Source organism: Notolepis coatsorum, assembly GCF_963971535.1.
Source record: "Notolepis coatsorum genome assembly, chromosome: 12".
NCBI lineage: Eukaryota > Metazoa > Chordata > Actinopteri > Aulopiformes > Paralepididae > Notolepis > Notolepis coatsorum.
The window spans coordinates 58,083,257-58,105,237 of NC_140176.1; the positions used below are offsets into that span (position 1 = coordinate 58,083,257).

The following is a 21,981-nucleotide window of genomic DNA, read 5'->3' on the forward strand; positions in this document are numbered from 1 at the left end:
ATTGAAGGATGATCCTTAACCATGAAATCTGTCCTTTTTTTTTTGCCAAGCCAAAATAATATTGACGTACGTTCTTATGTTTTTATTTGTGCCAATTTGTTACTTTGTATGTTGACGTCAAGGCCACGCCCTCTTTTATATGTCCCCTCTTTTAACCCCACCCCTCATGGTCATTTTTTTTATAGTGATAGGTTGTTTTTGTTTTCTTTCTTTTTTTTGTTTGTTTTTGTTTTGTTTGTTTTTTTATGACTCCCCATCTCACAATAAAATACATCAATTACATGCTGCTGGTTTTGTGATATGTTGTTGATACTTAAAATGTTTTTTACATCATGCATTGTCGAGGGTGCACCCTGGCGTGTTATATGGTCAAATATTTCAAGAAATAATAATCAGTTCCCTATACTTCAAAAAGGTCAACTGAGGTTTCCCTAATTTACAGTCACGTTGAGTGTACATACAGAGTTATCACACTGCATATAAAATCATAACAATAAGACCAGTAAGGATAACAATAAATTAAAACATGTACAATTTGATTGACAATGGTTGGAGATCAAGGTTTTAAACGCTGCAATAGAGGGGAGAAAAGTAGAAGTCCACATTGTCATTGTTGATATAGGCTACCTTGGACTTGAGGTGGCAAAGGTCCCAGCTGTGTTCTTATATAGGTGCTTGAGTAGCTTTACTATATGATACAACACGAACACCTACACAATTTAGCATGCAGTGTAATCCAAATAGAGTGAACACCTAGTTCAATGACATTTACAGTAATATATATATAATAAATTGGCTAAATAGCAGACTCTTATAAGTAATTTGAGACACGTGAATCTGATAAAAAATAAATAAAAATCTTAAGATCACATCAGTGTAGACAGCAATGAAAGGACCAGCTCTGTGCCATATGACCTAAACATTTGATCATCAATCATATCATAAATTAATTTAAAGAATATGACCCCAAAAAAACCCATATATAAAAAAAACATACTCCTATCCATGTGGAAGGTATGACTGCCACTATATATATACTGTATATATATATATATATATATATATATATATATATATATATATATATATATATATATATATATATATACACAGTATATAGTGGCAGTCATACCTTCCACATGGATAGGAGTATGTTTTTTTTGTTGCTTTTATTAAATCACAAACGAATTTGGGAGAAAGTCAATGCAAACCACATCTTGAAACCATGATACATTTTTCATAGATCACAGCTTGAGCTTTGGTATATAGTGGTCATATATACTGTAAGAAAGTATGTAAGAACAATCTCTCATAAAATACCCCAGGTTATGGATCCAGGGATACAGGAGCCAGCCTCTCTTCAGTCCCTCAGGGGGCCTGGACATGCTCCCTAACGTGATCAGTCAGAAGAATCCCTCCGTTGAATGGGCCACTGTGCCTGCCTGCCAGTTAGCGGCCCGGCCCGGTCCCTGCCCAAGGTCAGCTCTATTGATCCAGATTAGGTTTCCTTGAGGGTCGACCCTCTCCCCCACCCCCCTCCCTCGCCTGCATGAATTAGTAATGGAATGGACCGAAAATCCATAGTGTGTTGAGGGGGCTGAAAATGATACAATAGCAGGTGAATATCACCGATAGTCCTTCTCACCGATAGTATTGCCTTGCGGCTATAACAGAACGTGGCGTAGTCCTCTTTAGAATCTTCACAAGGTTTTTTGGGGTGTGTCTCGCATGTCCTTTACTGACTGACTGACTGACTGACTGACTGACTGACTGACTGACTGACTGACTGACTGGCTGATTCCCCATTGTTGAAACATCAGACATGTTGTTTGTAGACATCAGACCGAGCATGTGAGCAGAGCCGAGCCTCACAAACTCATGAAAACAGCATGAACAAAATTCCAACATTGGTTGAGGCTAAATAAAGCAAGACGCACGTTAAAAGGTAGAATCTGTAATGTCGTCAAAGGCAAAAGAGCCCCACTTGGTATTGCACTTTGTTTAATTTTTTCTGGTTTTGGTCTGATGTGTAGGTTGGAGTTGAGTGGGGATAGGAATAGGAGAGGGGTTGCTATTACAGGCCACACATCAGGCTCTGCCAAGAGAGGTCTGGAGAAATCCACAGTATAATAAGTTACTAAAACCAAAACAAAGAATGTAAACAAAGTGCTATACCAAGCGGGCTCTTTTGCCTAGAGGCATTACAGATTCTACCTTTAAATAATGTGAAAGTCACAACTGATCATGCCAAAATTGCGAAAACATAGGCTACTTCCATGCCAGTTCTGTCAATCACCTTTAGTAGCATTCCTAAAACTGCTGCAATGATGACAAAAAGTCCAGTAATACCAGTAATTTCATCAAAGGATGAAAGAGATTAGCAAGTGCTTTTTGCCAAATATACGTTGCCACAGCATTTATTTAATCACCCTAAACTCAACACTTACTCTCACCACTGGGGTTTTATATAAATTAAGTCCAATCCACATAATATACTGTATTTCATATTCACAAAATCAACAAATGTAGAAAAGAATGCCATATGGAGAAACATTCCGATCCACATAGAATAGACACTTTCAGTTTTTATGAGGACAAATCAATAAACTGAACTGTATTTGAGTGTGCGGACTGTGCGCAGATGGAGCTGTGGAGATGACACGGTGGACGTCACGTGTCGAGGCTTTAAAAAGAAAACCGAAACTGTCGAAAACGTGCGCCTCGTCAAGGAGTCGCGGACGTGTTTGAGCAGATTCATAGGGAGAGGCAGACAGTGCAGCACCCATCATCGATATTGGAAAAATTCAACAAGTACTTCCCTGAATTTTACAATCAGCCTCTTACCAGTGGATTCGTGACCCAGTCATTGTGATTATTGACACACAGCTGCCGGCCACTTACCACCATATAAACTCCTCAGAGCTCATTGCTGCGTCGTGTCATGCCACCCTGAGAGCAACGAGTAATAAGTGTGTCACAGTGTAGCAGTAACGGATACCGTTCAGCTTACCTGTGAGGCGGGCATCTTTTCAGTTAACACAGCAAACGCAATCTAGTGACGATGACGTGCGTGTGAATGAATGAATGAATGAAAACTTTATTTAACAGATTGCAGAATGGGTACAATACAGTAGGGCTCAATACACACAATTGTTAAGGGGATGCAGACCTGAGAAAGACGTTTGTCTTGTTTACATCAGGGTCCCCCATTTTCAATTCATATAGACATTTATGACATACACAACATACATGACATTTATGGCATAGGGACATATAGGTATTTAGTACTGATACATTTGTGACATAAACGGTATTCAAATATACAGTACTGTTACCCCTAGATCCTGACAGAGTATATACATATGATGGGGAGGGGACTGTACATTAGGAGGGGGTGGGTGGGTGGGAGAGAAATATACATACGGCGGGGAGGGAATATATACATGCGGTGGGGAGGAGACTGTCTATTAGGAGGTGGTGGGGGTTTTGGGCATTTACGGTGGCCAGTTTCGAATTGCAGCCTCCCGTAGGTGCTCTTTAAGAGCGGTTTTGAATGTGGGTAGGGATTCACATTCCTTTACAGCTTTGGGTAGGGCGTTCCACATTGATGTGGCATAATTGCAAAACGTGTTTAGTCCCTTGTTTGAGCCGAATCTGGGTTTAACATGATTTGTTGAGCTTCCTCTTTTTTTTCTTTTCTTTTTTTTTCATATTTCATATTTGATATTCATTCATATTTTTATAGGGAGGCCTGGCTTCCGTTGGCTTCCATGAGGATTCGCCACTGCAACATGTACATGGGTACCTTAGTCGTATAGTGTATCTTGTAGACCAGGCCCATTGCAAGTTGCTGTACTCTGGCGTCTACTCTACGCCAATCTAGGTTGTCAAAGTGGGCAGGGGTGAGGTGGGTTCTGGGGGTAAGGTCAAGTAGTAGTCTGACCAGTTTGTTTTGTGATGTTTGTAATCTTGTTTTAAGCGCCTTTGAGGTGCTTTGGTACCATGAGGTGCACGCATAGTCGTAGTACCCTTGAATGAGTGCTCCTGCCAGAGTCTTCAGGGTATTCTTGTTTACCAGTGAGGAGATCCGGTACAAGAATCTAGTTCGTTGGTTGACTTTTTTTATTACATTGGATGCCATTTTGTCACAGGAAAGATTTGCCTCTAGGATGGAACCCAGGTAGGTAATTTCGTCTTTCCTTGTGACAATATTGTCACCTACTGTAACTGAGAAGCCGTTGGCCTTGCTGAGTTTGTTATCTGAACCAAAGAGAATGGACTCTGTTTTGCCCATGTGTAATGATAGTTTGTTATCAGCGAGCCATATGCAGATTTTGCCTAGTTCCGAGCTGAGGGTGTTTTCAACCTGCAACTTGTTCTTGTCAGAGACCAGCAGGGCTGAGTCGTTCGCAAACAGGAACAAGTTGCAGTCACAGGCTGACGACATGTCATTTGCATAAATTAGGAAGAGTAGCGGTCCTAGTATGCTTCCTTGTGGAACACCGCAGCTCACTGGGAGGGGGGGGGGGGGATAGTGTACCGTTTACCTCCACCATCTGTTCTCTCCCCTCCAGGTAGGATTGCATCCAGCTCACTGATGAACTATCAAAACCAATTGCTTTTAGCTTGTCAATCAGAATGGAGTGATTGACAGTGTCGAAGGCCTTTTGTAGGTCCAGCATGATGTGTCGCATTTTCTAGGCATGGACTTCGAACAGTCTGCCAGTTGTGTAAAAATATCCCAGAAGAGATATGTGAAGAAGATCCTGAAACGTTTTGACATGCAAGAATGTAGAACAAGGGAAACACCATGTGATCAAAAACTAGACTACCAAGAGGATGCTCAGAAACTGACAGATGTAAAAATGTACAGAGAAGCTGTAGGTAGCCTCATTTATTTGACAACATATCGCCCTGACCTATGTTTTGTAGTGAGTAAATTGTCACAGCATTTTGCTGACCCCACAGAGGAGCACTGGATTACAGCAAAACATGTTTTTCGTTATCTCAAAGGTACAGCCGATAAACAGCTTTGTTTCAGAAAGAGCAGCAAGGGCTTAGGGCTTAAAGCCTAGAGTGATGCAGACTGGGCGGCAGACGCTACAGACAGAAGAAGTACCACAGGGTATTGTGTGAGTTTGAACACAAACAGCTCACTGGTTTCGTGGAAAACAAAGAAACAGCCCACAGTGGCACTGTCAACTTGTGAAGCCGAATACATGGCTCTAGCTATGACAATACAGGAATGTATTTATCTAGAACAACTGCTCGAAGGAATGGATACCTATGTATATAAGAAAACTGTTGTTTATGAAGACAACCAGGGAACCATTGCAATTGCTAGAAACCCTGTGTGCCGACAGAGGTGTAAACATGTGGATATAAAATATCATTTCATCAGATCTGTCATCAGGGAAGAAAGGATGACACTTGTTTATTGTCCGACAGACGACATGGTAGCAGACGCTATGACAAAGCCTGTCTCCAAACTGAAATTGAGAAGATTTGCAGAGGTCATGTTTGGTGTGTAAATATTGCCTGTTATGTAATATTGACTGCCTTATTCTTTTTGATGTTCTGAACTGTATTATTTTCTTTGAAAGATGTTTTTGGAAAAGTTGTACAGTATACAAGACAACCATAAGTGGGAGTGTTGAAGTTAGATGTTATGTATGATTGCATGTAACTGTCTAACTGTTTCCACAAGAGGGCGCTATAGGCATAGCTATTGTAGCTGACGCCAAGTGAGAAGTATAAAAGGAGATGTTACCTCCCCCTTCACTCTCTTCCTCCGTCGCTCTCACAAGAGAAGGACTCATGTGTACTATTGGGTGCAATGTGAAATAAACCACGGCAAAGGCTAAAGAGAAACCTTGTCGTTATGAAAACATTATTGTCGCTCCATAGCTGACTCTGTCAACAGGGGCTCCCTGGACCGGCTGTTATGGCAGTCAGGTGAGCCCTCGCTGCGTGCGGTGGGGAGTTTGAGCCGCCCGGAGGCCGTGGTGGGCCCCTCTCGTGTGAGGAGGACCCCCGGCCCTAGTGTCCCCCGCGGAGTTCAGCCAGGAGGTTGCGTCTTCATGGGACCACCATCCGATTCCTCGCTGGCATGTCGGGCCTAGCAACCCTGATGCCGCGAGATGCAACTGGAGGAAGAGAGACGGCAGTCCAAGCTTTGTTCTCTCTTCCCCAGACGGACTAAAGGAAAGCAAGGAAGCGCTTGGTGGCGAGCCACGCTCAGGTGAGGCCTGGTGCGGTGGCACCGGCATTTGAGGCTGTCACTGTCGCACATTGCACCGTTTAATCAGAGACATGAGCACCGGACAGCCTGTATTATGTTCCGCTTGGCACGCTCGGGTTAAGCCCCCCGGAACATGTACTAGGCAGTCAATGTGAAAATAATACTGCTTGCCTCTCCCAGTTTTGTTTGATTGATTGATTTAAAATGTTATTAACAATACAGTGCGGCTCAGTACACACAATTGTTGCAGGGCGGACTGGAGAGAGACTTTCGTTTTGTTTACATCAGGGTCCCCCATTATCTCAATTCATCATAACATTGTTTGGCTTAGTGCGGTCTGCGAGGTGTTGCGCGGTAGAGGTTGCGGGACCGGGCTAAAACGCCTGTGATTCCCCCCCAACCCCCCGTTTGCATATGTTTTTGTTCAATAAAGAGACCACTCTTGGAAAGAGCAGCATTTTTTGGTTGAAACAAACGTGCAGTAATTTCACTCAAATGTGTTTAATGTGTGCCTGAAACAAAATGACAATGGGCCACGTTACCCTTTCTGATAAGGAAGTGTAAACGGGTGGCGATTGTCTATCTTGTGAAATGGAGCCGTGGTGGCTCTCGTGTGACACATTTTTGAACAACGTAAGCTCAGAGCCCACAAATGATGGTTGGTTTTTCGTGTGGAGTTTTCAAGCGATGAAAAGGCATAATGCATCGCGTATGCTTTTCACTTATAAACAACACGGAGCTAACACTGCTCATATCAATTATGTCAAAAAAACCTGACAAGGGTGTGGGTAACGAGCGACAGCCTTGCCAGGTGCACTCGTCATTAACTCAATCAGTGCCATCCACGTAATATTACGTGTTTGCTCACCATGAGTTGAGTGCCAATCACGTAATATTAAGTTTTTTGGATAGTTTGATATTTTTACTTTGATCCCTGCTCTACAGACTTGCCCGGAGCGATCTGCATCACGTTGGCACATCCACATCCACTATAACTGCAATGCCGATCGACTATCACCAGGTGGCAGTATCGTCTGTGTCTGAACTGGAATGGCTTGGTGTTGATACGCTGCCTCCTTTTTTTCCCTTGGTAGGGGCCCCTCCTCCTGCTTGAACATAGATTCACATTGATCGCCCCGAAATTCCGTTGCCTAAGCATATTTTACCATCGAAACGTGTATAGACATATACACTGGTAATCGCGATGGCGATGTGATCACTTGGAATTCTTCTTCTTGGAATACCTTCTGGCTAAGGTACGGTATATTCTATGTCTATTTGACCGAATCTGTTTTTCTTTGATGAAATGGCCATACAAGCTGCGGGAGAGATGGAGGTCTACAGCTTGTGAGATACAAGAACGGCAAGGCTACAGGGCCACCTTCCCAGAGATGGTAAACTTTTTGAAGAAACAAGTCAAAATCTGGTCTCATCCAATTTTTGGTGACATTTCAGATGTATGACCAAGTATCACAATAAAGCCTGTAGATAAGAGCGCGCCGCTACCCAGGAGCAGCATTAAAGGAAGCAGTTTTGCAATAACCATCGCAACCAACCAAGCTGAAACTCCTAAGCCCACAGTGCACATGATGCCAAAACAGCCTACTATAACTAAGGAGTTGTCCTCAGAGTCCTGCCTCTATTGTGAAGAGTCACATCCATTTGTTAAGTGTTTTAAACAGAATACGATTTCTCAAAGGGAGAAAATAGATTTTCTGAGAGGAAAGGGAATTTGTTTCAGATGCTTGAAGGCTGGCCACATGAGTAAGGAATGCAGAAGTCATTTGACCTGTGATGAATGCAATCTTAAACACCCGACTATTCTGCATGTCCACAACAAAGACAAATTGAACAAGTCACAGGAAACACCAGTCAGTAGTGCACTTGTGTCTCTTCAGGCATGTGGTTGTAATGGGGCCGGAGACCACGACTGTACCCTTTCCATTGTTCCAGTACAGTTGAGATCCACGAAAGGAGATGGAGTGCTGCGGACCTACGCCTTCTTAGACCAGGGAAGTACAGAAACCTTCTGTACCAAACCATCTTATGAAGAAGCTGAATCTACAGGGTACAAAGACCAACATTCTTATACGCACTATGGGTCAAGAAAGGGTCATTGAAAGCCAAATCCTTACATGACTGGAGGTGTCCAAGTTGGATAATAACCACTTTATGGAGCTCCCAGAAACATTCACACAGGAAACAATCCCTGTTTCAAGGAGTAACATCCCTACTCAGCGAGATATTGAAAAATGGGAATATCTGAAGGGTATCAGGATCCCAGAATTGAACGCTGATGTCGAACTTTTGATTGGAACTAATGCAACAAAACTCATGGAACCCTGGGAAATTATCAACAGCCAAGGTGATGGACCTTATGCCGTGAAGACCCTATTGGGGTGGGTCGCCAACGGTCCTTTGAGGGGTAATAGTGGTTGTCAGAGAAGCTGCTCAACCATATACAGGTATGCCAATAGCAGGGAACAAAATAAGCACCCGCCAAACGCCAATGGCGGGCAGATTTTAGGTTTGGCAAGTAACAATGAGAGGTCTGTCCACCACATGGCAGGTAACAAAATAGTCATGTAAAATAATTAAAACTGCGGTGTGTTTTGGTCTTACGACAGTCCTGTTTTGCAGCCCAAATCTCTCCTCGCGCGTCAATCTCTCCTTGTTTACCGACGTCACATCCACCACCTGCTTGCACTCTAACATTACGCCCACCTGCTATACCGATTAGCTAACGTTAGCTTAATAACGTTAAAATGGGTTACAAATAGGGATGCTCGATATTGGCTTTTTTACCGATACCGATATACCGATATTGTCCAACTCTTAATTTCCGATACCGATATCAACCGATATCAACCGATACCGATATATGCAGGGTCCCCCCCCCCCCCCCCCCCAAAACGGAATAATTTCTGGTAATTAACATTACATATCTCTTGTTGTGGAATTAACACAACATTATGCATACTTTTGACAATAAATAAAAAATATATATATTTTTGAAAACCGATACAGATATTTTCCGATATCACATTTTAATCAATCAGTCAATATCGGCCGATAATATTGGTAGGCCGATAATATCGGACATCCCTAGTTACAAATATGTGGAACCATATGGAAGGAGTAAGCCGGCCGCTAAAAAGAAAACCCACCGCAGCTTTCTCAGACGAAAAGGATGAGCGGGATCACCTAACAAAAGAAAGTTTTGAGAGGAGTGGAAGTTTGAAGATAGCGGTGTTTCAAGAGACTGGCTAGGCTACTGGGGGCTGTAGTGGTGAGTTGTTAACTTGTTCCGTGTGCCGCAAGTATGTCAAAAAGAAAAACAGAAACAACACGCTTGTCATTATCGTGTTACTTCAAAGTACAAATACGTGAGTCCTCTGCTGTGGTTGTGAGTATCCTTTATTAGCTTAACTCCGTAGCAACATCACACAGGTGTATCTCTCTCGCCCCTCCCGTACCTGCCCCTTGACCCCGAGTACGGTGGCCTGTACACTGTCGTATAACGCACACACATTAACATAACACCACAGTCATCGGTAGTAAATCAATGAGATCGTGGACTCTAATGAGGACATGATTGAGGAGGTTTAAGTTAGGTTTACAAAACCTTCACATTTTATTATGTTCTGTTAAATCCTGCAAAGAGGCTAGAGTGAGGAGTCTGATGATGTTTAACATTAGGTTACAATTTAAGCTTAAGATTGACTTGTATTGATTAATCAATCATCAATCAATATATTAAAATAATTTGCTTAAAATGTGCAAAACAACAGGTGCATTGTGGAACAGCGCCTTCAGGGTCTGAAAAGAAAGTTTGAACGTCGGTTGTTTCTGAGAATAACAGATAGGCACTGGACGCGTTCATGATTTTACATAATTGCTACGTCCATATGAAGAGACCTGGGGGCAGGCACAGCCCTCCTTCCTCATCTGCACTCCTCCTCATCTTCCTCATCACCACGCTATTGTTAACACAAGTGAGCGATTCGAATGCAAATCGGTAATAATCACTGCCGCGTGTGAACACATGAATGAGCCAGATCTGCCGCTCACGCGTCTAGGTGCCAACGCCCAGCGAAAAGGTTTGCGTAACGAAAAAGACGGAATAAAGATGGCAAACGTGTCTGTGACTATTACAAAAACAAACATACAATTTTACTGTGAAAGCACTGGTATTGAAATCTTAATACATTGAAATACATATTAAGTGAAAATATATATACTAAGCTACTGCTTCTACTGAGAAATGGAAGCAAAAGAACAACATTCTTAATAAACACATCACTCTATTTCTGGAGCCAGAGAGGACCAGAGAGGACAAGAGAGGACCAGAGAGGACAAGAGAGGACAAGAGAGGACCAGAGAGGACAAGAGAGGACAAGAGAGGACCAGAGAGGACCAGAGAGGACCAGAGAGGACCAAGAGAGGACCAGAGAGGACCAGAGAGGACCAGAGAGGACCAACGAGTAGGAGGCGATGTCCTCACTGAAAACCCAACGGACGTCATTCACATCGTTAGAGAAGCTGACATGTGCGACAGCAATCAACTGCTTGAATATGAGGAATGTCAATTTCAGTATTGTAAATTCAATATTTTCTCAATTTGATGTCAAAACTGGCCAAATCGTTAGACTAGCTTATCCTCGTGGTTTGTGAATCATAAAAAAGCTCAACTATGTCATCAGTATGCACCCAGAATATAACAAAAAGCCCTTTTAGAAAAGATCCGCTGAATGACATTCAGAGTTTAAAATGTCAAGATGTTTCTACGACCCTAAACGTGACAAATCTGTTGTTCAATCAAATAAGCCTCCTCTACGTTTACTGGTATAAGCAATTCTATGTCTCACTCCGTTTAATTTCATCCCAGGACGGCTTATTTTCCCAGAGCTGTTGATGGAAGTAGCTCAGGCCTCAGGGAGTTCCACGTCTTGGCTCCTCTCCGTCTCTGGTGTGGTGCAAGTGTCATTTTCTTTTAACATCTCAATGGCCCAGTGGGCTTCTGGTGTTAAACCATAATGTCACAAGTGCCTGACAAAGACAAATTAACAGACTAATTCAAACATCAACGTATAAGCTCTTTAACCCGTTCACTACCACACTACAGAAGGTTAACCGTCTGGAGTGTGATAGTAGCGGGTTAACCTTCCTTCCGTAGTGTGGTAGTGAAAGGGATGAGGCCGATGCAAAATATTTTTTTGCCGGACACAGAGGGCCGACCTACAATAGTGAATGTCCCTAACTAACAGGGCCCCAATTGTTGAAACCCACGTGTGTCGTGGCCGCATCCGGCTTAACTGGGCTTACCTAGCCTTGTTGAGGCAGTTTAAGGATAGTGTTTTTGCTATGAGCTTGGTGGTGGAAATGAGAGCAGATGTGGGTGTGCTGGTGTGGGAGGGGAGTCAACATCACACCGTCTCCCTTTGTCTGAGGATGGAGTGGGAGCAGCGTGATCAATGTGGAAAAAGGGCTTCTGTGTGTGTGTGTGTGTGTGCATGTGCGTGTGTGTGTGTGTCCGTGCCTGCACAGTACACACTTATGTGCACATTCATGTACTTGTGCAGTAGTTTTTGTCCATCCGTGTGTGTGTGTGTGTGTGTGTGTGTGTGTGTGTGTGTGTGTGTGTGTGTGTGTGTGTGTGTGTGTGTGTGTGTGTGTGTGTGTGTGTGTGTGTGTGTGTGTGTGTGTGCGCGTGCGTGCGTGTGGCGCAGAGAGAGAGAGTAATCTGTCACAGGTTTGAGCTGTTGATTCTGCCATCATGCTGAATGGCTCCCCAGAGACAGTGGGAACTGGTGGGATAATGTCTTATAGCGCTGCCACCACCATAACATTACTGTGTCAAACAGGCAAACAGCCTCTAGTAATTGTACCTATTATGAATCACTTTAAGAATGTTCACAGCGGTGACAAAAACATTCCGAAAGCGCTAAAGGTAAAATAAAGCAGCGCTATATAGCCTATAGCCGGGGCGTTTAGGATGGCGCAGCGTTTTATAGGCTTTTAGTTGAATCCGGACTTTAAGCTTTAAGATATTGCCATATGTTCTGCTGGGCTCAGCATTTCAAAAGAAAATTGAAAAGCTATAACTGCTAAGAGGATATGGAGTGCTCTTGCCAATAATGGTGCAAAAGCCTGATGAAGTATCATGGCTGCCTGGGCTCTGACATGGAGCCAAACCCAGGAGGGGCAAAGCTCCCCAGGGAAATTTGCAGAAAAGCCGAGAGGGGGGAGGGTGTAGGGGGTCTGGAGGCTGTGCTCAGGAAATAGCACTCACTTAAATATCATGTTCATTTACTTAACCACTAAATACCACAACGTACACAGTGGTCATGTGTGCGTGTGTGTGTGTGTCGCATAGTGCACATGTGTGTGTGTGTGTGTGTGTGTGTGTGTGTGTGTGTGTGTGTGTGTGTGTGTGTGTGTGTGTGTGTGTGTGTGTGTGTGTGTGTGTGTGTGTGTGTGTGTGTGTGTGTACCATGTACGACAGAAAAAGAGAGAGAACGTGCATGTCTAAGTTCATGTGTCACTTCACATGACAAATTGCGGTTTCAGAGCACAATTTTCTAACAAGCCCGCCCCAAGCAGAGCTCATACATATTAAGTGAAAGTCTATTAATATACTAAGCTACTGCTTCTACTGAGACATAGAAGGAAAAATAACAACATTCTTAATCAACACATCTCTCTGCTTTTTGGAACCAGATAGGACCAGAGAGGACAAGAGAGGACAAGAGAGGACAAGAGAGGACCAGAGAGGACCAGAGAGGACCAGAGAGGACCAGAGAGGACCAGAGAGGACAAGAGAGGACAAGAGAGGACCAGAGAGGACCAGAGAGGACCAGAGAGGACAAGAGAGGACCAGAGAGGACCAGAGAGGACAAGAGAGGACAAGAGAGGACCAGAGAGGACCAGAGAGGACCAGAGAGGACCAGAGAGGACAAGAGAGGACAAGAGAGGACAAGAGAGGACCAGAGAGGACAAGAGAGGACCAGAGAGGACCAGAGAGGACCAGAGAGGACAAGAGAGGACAAGAGAGGACCAGATAGGACAAGAGAGGACAAGAGAGGACCAGAGAGGACCAGAGAGGACCAGAGAGGACAAGAGAGGACCAGAGAGGACAAGAGAGGACAAGAGAGGACCATCAAGTTGGAAACTCACAGTCAATACCTCGGTCTGTCACTTTCTTGTTTCAATAAATTGTCCGTATTGGTTGATGCAGATTGTGTCTGTTATGTATATAAATGTTAAATGGTATATGTGATGTGTTGTGATGTCATGTCTGTATGATGCATGTCTAAGCATCACACTCCCCTACCCCCCTACAAGGACCACAATGGAAATAAGCTCTGAGCTTTTTTGTGTTCATCCTTGGCAGTATCTCCTGACTGTGCTTTCTGTCACATGTTATTTTTATATTGTCAAATAAAGTCATTCATTCATTCATTCATTCATTATAACATTATGCCATTTATGCCATTTTGGTGAGCGCCATACAGTATCATGAGTGCATAGTAAATGGTTTAGCAACGGTGGCTTCAGTGGGAATTGAACCCCCAACCAATACACAGACTACGTCATCACGCCTCAGTCCAGTAATAGCGGTGAAAGGATTAGGCCATTTTAGGAGGACGGTGAGAATATGCTGGTGTCTGTGTGTGGAGCTAAGGATGATGGGATTGACATTGGTGCCATAGTTAGCTCATGCCTTAAAGGTCCTCCTTAAGAGAATTACCCTTCAAGGAATACACAGACGAGACATAGCGATCGTTATGCCGTAACGGAGGATCCATATGGTTCTAGGCATCCTTTCCTGCGGCGTGTCATTATCCCGAACGCCGTTCACCTTTCACTATCACCTCAGTCCTTAATGATGCTCTTCTCTTATAGGTATGTGATACCAATGTAAAGTCACATGGATAACACATGTGCATGTGTGTGCATGCATGCACCCACACACACACACACACACACACACACACACACACACACACACACACACACACACAACCACAGGCCGTCAGACACGTGCGAACACATAAAACATACACACAAGTGTTTCAATTTGCACATGTGCACACACACACACTCACACTCGCACGCATATATATACACACACGAGGAAGCCAGGCACTCAAACACACGCACATGCACGTGTATATGCACACAAGTGTGCTGTATATGCTTGTGCATGCGCACACACACTCATGGGAGGACAGACACTTGCAAACGCATGAACATGCACATACAGACACACACACACACACCTGTCCACAGACACATCTTCCTTTTCTAGCTTTCCTGCCTGGATCCTATTACAGTGTTTCACGGAGATAAGAGGCGGTGAAATCTATCTATAAATGAAATTTATGCATCATCGTTTAAGCCTGTAATTGCTAAGCGACTCTATTCATTTTATTATAGTGCATATCACCTTCTCCCTTCTAGGATACCATGGCTGTCTGCCACGTGTGTTGGGACTGGAAAGTTCAGTCATTGTGTATATTTCCCCTCTGTACACTTTGGGCTTCTTTGCAATAATTACAATGATCCAATGGCTTTTGCACATAGTCGTTCTCGCTTGTTCTCTCTTTCTTTCTTTCTTTCTCTCTCTCTCTCTCTCTCTCTCTCACACACTCTCACATACACATACACACACACGCCTCGCACTTTCACTGATGTTCTTCCAATTTCAAGCGTTCTTTTGGTTTTAGTTTCATCTCTTTCACCACTTCTCTTATAGTTACCACACAGAGACTAGAGAAAAATACTAACGCAACCACCGTCACCTCACAACCTCTGCCTCCACACACACACACACACACACACACACACACACACACACACAGACACACACACACACACACACACACACACACACACACACACACACACACACACACACACACACACACACACACACACACACACACACACACACACACACACACACACACACACACACACACACACACACACACACACACACACACACACACACACACACACACACACACACACACACACACACACAGCATCTCCAGGTATGGGTATAGCCCTCCCACACTGCTGGGACAGCACAGCGCGGCACTCAATCATGACTGGAATAACAAGGCTCTCCGCAGAATTCAATTAAATGGTCCACTCTTTGAAAACCTGCCACCCACCCACCTGCAAGTGTGTGTATATAAACACACACACACATATAATGTATTGGCCACACAGACCTCCGCCCATCCACCCACTCTGGTTCGCCTGTATCCTCTCCCACACACACACACACACACACACACACACACACACACACACACACACACGCACACGCGCACGCACACGCACACGCACACACACACACACAAAACACACACATTCTCCCTCTCTCCTCCGTTCAACCTATTGTCTGTTCGGGCGCCCTAATCCCATTGTCTTGTCCTCCTCAGAGAGCAGCAGACCTTCATGTGTCATCTCTGGCTCTCCCTGCTCATTGGCTGACTGGAGGTCAGTGGATAAGCCCATAATAGGGCGTGACTGACATCTCTTTACACTCTCTGATTCCCTCACCTTGCTGTCCTTGTAGTGCTCGTATGGAACAGCATTATTTTACTACCAGTCTCTGCCCTTGTCTCTGTCGGCAGTGTTCTGGTCGACTCCCCCCGTATTGATTCAAAAGACTGTGGTCTACTGCTTCGCTCCTTGAAGTGTCCTCTCTCAGAGACTGGTCGACCAGTGGTCCCCCCCCCCCAGATCAAAATGACCAGTACGTTTAATTTAGCTGAATTTAGCTGATCATTCTTAGTCGGCCAATTTGGTCTCAATCGAGCTGTACATTTTTATGCTTTTTGGAGTGCATCTCTAGTCCTTTTCCATGATTTTATGTATGGGAAACACAATTGATTATATCAACTAATCAATCAGTGGACAAATGACTGCTCAGGTTGGGGGTGAGGGGGCTATTGGACAAAGTCCCATCTTAGTAAATGGCCAAATGGGTACTGATCATGGGGTCCATGACATGAAACGAGTTAGAATTTTTTTCTTCAGTAAATCATTCTGTTTATTTAAAGGATTGTGGTCTAGTAGCACCCAATTGACCTATCTCAAGCCCGGCCCTCTTTTTTCTTGATCCTCCAAGAAAAGGAGGATCAAGAAAAGAGGGCAGGGTTTGAGATAGGCCCCTTGAAGTATCCTCTCCCTCTTCTCTGGTGTAACTGGTGAGTCTGGTGTAGACAAGGACCCCCCCCCCTCTCTCTCTCTCTCTCTCTCTCTCTCTCTCTCTCTCTCTCTCTCTCTCTCTCTCTCTCTCTCTCTCTCTCTCTCTCTCTCTCTCTCAATTGTACGCTGTGACCTGCTGGGGCAGCGGACTGAGAGCAGTGGACACAACCAGGCTGGATAAGCTGGTCAGGAAGGCCAGCAGCGTGGTTGGGGTGGAGCTGGACTCTCTAGCGAGGGTGGCGGAGAGGAGGAGCCTTGCTAAGCTCCAGGCCATCAGGGAAAACCCCACCCACCCACTATACATAGACTTGGCTGACAGGAGGAGCATGTTCAGTGCTAGGCTCACACTACCCAAATGCAGCACTGAACGGCACAGGAAGTCCTTCATTCCAACAGCCATCAGACTATACAATGCATCACTGTGCCTCACTGCAACACTGAGCACAGAGCGGCAGCTCAATAGTGGCAGGAGGCCGCGACTAGCGGCCTCCAGGCTCCAAAACAGGGGGCAGCGACGGCTGCCAGACATTGACCTTGGATTAATAGGAACCCAAGGAGGACAATACACTACCTGAAGCATACTGCACCTTATGTGACACTGTGAATTACTGTGAATATATATTTAATTTAGTTAGATAGTTAAATTATAATGACCAAATTGTTTCCACTGCTGTGTTTTTTTTACTACCTGTACCCCCCCCCCTTCCCCCATGCTCAGTGTATTTTTACTGTATTTATTTCTGTATATTTTATTTCATTTTTATTCTATTTTACTCTACTCTTATCCTAGGCAACTTGATTGATTTGTGTTATTATTCTAATTCGTGACCTGTCCTGTCTAAATGTTTAAATGTTGAGCGATTTGCAGTGTCAAATTTCCCACGGGATAATAAAAGTATTTCTATTCTATTCTATTCTATTCTATTCTATTCTATTCTATTCTATTCTATTCTATTCTATTCTATTCTATTCTATTCTATTCTATTCTATTCTATTCTAATTCAATAAAATTCAATGGGGCTTTATTGACATGGGAAACATACGTTTACATTGCCAAAGCCAGTGTTAAAATAAACAAAACAAAGCAAAACAGTCAAACAGAGAAATCAGAAGAAATCAGTACAGTACAGAAGGCATTTTTTGTGTGATTGACAGTCTTTATGGTGGTTGTATTCTGTTGGATGTCTTTTTCTTGTAACAGCAGCTCACAATGTGTTTGCACATTGTTGTATTTCTCCCAGTAGGTATGGGAGTTTTGAGTTGTTTTCAAAGTCTCTTTGGGTGTTTGCAATTTGTGGGAAGTATGTATCTCTGATGTCTTGGTATAGTGGGCAGGTTGTTAAGAAGTGTAGCTCGGTTTCCACCTCTTCTTGTGTGCAGTGGGTGCACAGTCTGTCTTCTCTTGGGAGCCAGGTCTGCCTATGGCAGGCTTTCTTGATGGCTAGGCTGTGCTCGCTGAGTCTGTACCTAGTCAAGGATCTTCTTAGTTTTGGATCAGTCACAGCACTCCACCACTGTGTACTCTCTGTATAGGGCCAAATAGCATTCCAATTTGCTCTGGTTTTGGGTTGCTTCTTTCCAATGTGTTTTCTTTTTGTTTTCTTATAATTTGGTTTAGTCCAGTGTGGTTTCTGTCTGGTGGCTCTGGGCCCTGTTTCATGTACGTGGTTCAACTAAGTCGATCAAGATGTCCATTATCCAGCTTCAGTTAACCCGATGTTCGAAGCCGGGATTTTCCTGTTTCACAAAGGTGGATTCAGTCTCGTTAACTCAAGCCAGACTTGCGAGTCAGGCTAAATGCGCGCGGCCGTTTTAGGTGAAAAGCCAGCACGTATCGATGGCAGAGACCCTGATTCTCAACGGCATTGATTGATTAATTGATTTAAGACTTTATTGACAGATTGCAATACGGCTCAATCGCCTCGCCGACAAGTTAAATGCGTTATCTATAGGCTAATTCTAAGTCCCTCATTACCTCAATCAATCAGATTATATTTCTTTAAACTTGCCTGCTGGATTGAATAATCAAATGAGATCTTGCTAGCGAAAATAATTAGTTAACTGTTATACAGAATTACGATACGGCCCTCTTGCCCATTGATTGATGTATAGTCAATCTTTAACTTATCTCCAATGTGGTCTAACGGGTTGTTCTTTTGACTTTCACATGGACGACCGGGGTTCAAGACCCTAGTCGTCTCCTTTTTTTTGCAATATAGGAATAATTCAATTTGGTGCACGTTGAGAGCTATATAAAGAATGACATCCTCAATGCATGTAGATTTATAATATTTTAACTTAAAACCAGGCTACTTTGGCGTATAATCATTAATATTATATTCAAAAAAATCATATTGGAAACACCGGGATTTGAACCCGGGTCGCAAGGTTGGCAGGCTTGAGCACTACCGCTGGGCCACTGTGCCAGATGGGATAAATTCATTGTTTATACATTAATGAACGAGAGACCCATGTTTAGAATATTCCTTATTTTGAATGAAGTTTTATTTCTTTATCCTCATTCATTCATGTGACGTCAACGGCTCATTCAATTTCTCAAATCCGTCAAACAGCGCATCTCATCAGACATCTTAATCCCAGTTACAATTAAAATAACCACATAATGTGTACATCGCACGAGCGAGCGCCACCGTCGCCACGGTATATATAACGTGCATTATTTAGGACAAAGTGAATTTAATATCAGCATTTTGGGTCTATTTTACATTTCAAAAGCCCCCTCTGGAAGAATGGAGCACAAAAATGTAATTCAGAATGGTATAATGCAGATCGTAGACTGTGGGAATAGTTTCAGGAAACGAGCTGTCACTTTCTTTGCGGGGGCGTGGCTCTGCGTGATCCGGCTAACTTGAACTTGAACTCTGCTTTCGACCAGGCTCAAACTTTTGGATCTGTTGGCATGGTGATCTGGAGAATCCACGTACATGAAACCGGAAAGTCCGGCTAACCCAGTTATCCAGCTAAAGTTATCCGGCTAACTCAGTTATCCAGGTACATGGAACGGGGCCCTGATTGTGTTTGTGAGCAGAGTCCCAGGACCAACTGGCTGAGTGGGCATCTCTCTAGGGTCTCTCTGTAGGTGAGGGCTTTGTTATGGAGTGTGTCTGGGTCACTTTCTTTTAGGTGATTGTAGAATTGAAATGCTCTTTTTTGGATTTTGATAATTAGTGGGTATCTTCCTAGTTCTGCTCTGCATGCATTATTTGGTGTTTTCCGTTGGGTGCGGATAATGGATTTGCATGCAGAGTCTCAATTTGGTGTTTGTCCCATTTTGTGAAGTCTTGGTTTTCAAGTGGGCCCCAGACCTCGCAACCATACAGGGAAATGGGTTCTATGACGGAGTCAAATATATTGAGCCAGGTTTGGATTGGAATGTCTAGCTTGATGTTCCTTTTGATAGCATAAAACCCTTCTTGCTTTGGCTCTTAGGTCGTTCACAGCTTGGTTGAAGTTCCCTGTGGGGCTGATGTTTAGGCCGAGATATGTGTAGTTTTTTTGTGTGTTCTAGGGCAATTGTGTTTAGGAGGAATTTGTGTTTGTGTTGTTGTAGGCTGGGCCTTTTTTGGAATATCATGACTTTAGTTTTGGTTAGATTTACTGTCAGTGCCCAGGTCTGGAATAATGTGTGTAGAAGATCAAGGTGCTGCTATAGCCCTTCTTTGTTGGAGACAGCAGCACCAGATCATCTGCAAACAGCAGGCATTTTACTTCTGTGTCTGGTAGGGGGATGCCAGGTGCTACAGCTTGTTCCAATGTTTTTGCCAGTTCGTTGATGTATATGTTGAAGCGGGTTGGACTCAAACTGCACCCCTGTCTAACCCCTCAATCTGATCTCTCTCTCTCTCTCTCTCTCTCCTCTCTCTCTCTCTCTCTCTCTCTCTCTCTCTCTCTCTCTCTCTCTCTCTCTGTCTCTGTCTCTGTCTCTCTCTCTCTCTCTCTCTCTCTCTCTCTCTCTCTCTCTCTCTCTCTCTCTCTCTCTCTCTCTCTCCCTCTCTCACTGAGTACATGAAGTACTATGTGTGGTAGTGTGAGAGAGCCGTCAACTCCCCACACGTTCTTACGAGGGCTCAGTGAGACGAAACAGTCATGCAGCAAACATCCAGACATCGATATGAGACTGTAAGTCACTCAGCACTCCAACAGCTGAACCCAGACGGACAAATTCCTTGCCTTCACCCCGTCAACGCTGCCTCCGCCCTGAGAGAACATAGTGTATCAACCTCGAAATATCTTGAAACACCAATCACTTCTTCACGTGTTCCTTCATCGTCCTAATATCTATGTGCATAATGTTCTCCTGGCTACTTCATTATACAAGTGCTTCCGTTATTATAAAATAAATAATAAATAAATAAATACGTATTTGCACAAAATGTATACCCTGCACAGAAGCATTTACACAGAAATACTTTAGAAAATAAAATAAAAATAGAAAGGATAATACCGGAATCACTTGTATAATGTTTTGGTGCATAGATTAACACATGTATGTGTTATTTTATTTTATTTGTGGAATTTATGCACCAATCCACTAGGTGATTAGGATAGACTTCCTGACGTACTTTGCATTTAAAGTGATTCTGATCTCTTTCTGAGAATCTTTATTTAAATGTTTTATCTCTCTTTCTTTACAGACTCATCTCCCTCCTGATGGGCCAGTGGCCAGTGTCTCTGTCCTGCTGTGGGCAACTCCACGCCTGGAAGGGACCATTTCTGACCTCTGTCCCTCAGCTCTGCTGGTAGAGGGCAGTGTGCGTTGTGGTGTGTGTGTGTGTGTGTGTGTGTGTGTGTGTGTGTGTGTGTGTGTGTGTGTGTGTGTGTGTGTGTGTGTGTGTGTGTGTGTGTGTGTGTGTGTGTGTGTGTGTGTGTGTGTGTGTGTGTGTGTGTGTGTGTGTGTGTGTGTGTGTGTGTGTTTGTGTTGTATGTGTCTGTCAGCCTTGGACATCAACAGTCATCTTTCCATCTATCACTCCGTCCTCGACTCCATCTTACATCCCTCTCTTCCTTCCCCCATCTATGTCCCTTCCTTGATGCCACCTCCTCTACATCCACCAAACACACACACATGCTCTCTCTCACACTCTTAGCTGTCCATCGTGTTCGATGATGACGCTTGCTCCAGGGATGGGGTGAGGGGGGGGGGGGGGGGGGGGTTAGCGACGCTGCCGCTGGTGCCACTTCTCGTGGGCGTTGAGTCCGATCCTTGAGCCGCACACCCGTCCACAGATGGCGCAAGGGAAGCCAGATACCTGGGGGATGCCAGCCGCCCGCAGGTGTCGTTGCATGCGCCTCTCAGATCTTCGGTCTTGGTTCGTTTGGTGTATTTGGGAAACTGCAGTGGCTTGCCAGGCTGATCTGTCGAGTGCCAGAGTTTCAAGCTGCGTGATGTTTGCACACTTTAGGAGGTCCCTGGTGTAGTCCTTAAAGCGTCTCTTTTGGCCTCCAGCAGCCCGCTTTGCTCCTCTCAGTTGGCCATAGAGGACTTGGCGGTG

At 44.1% G+C, this 21,981-nt stretch overlaps 1 protein-coding gene across 1 annotated transcript in view; it reads left to right on the top strand.

The window, feature by feature from the left end:
• Window positions 1-21,981, top strand: part of LOC311237865 (zinc finger E-box-binding homeobox 1-like) — a gene marked incomplete at its 3' end in the record, with an annotated part of 56,691 nt that overhangs the window by 33,898 nt on the left and 812 nt on the right. Inside the window, 2 exon segments of the mRNA XM_084325842.1 lie at window positions 1,326-1,478; window positions 5,924-6,020. Of these exon segments, the coding sequence (XP_084181968.1) occupies window positions 1,326-1,478; window positions 5,924-6,020 (250 nt within the window).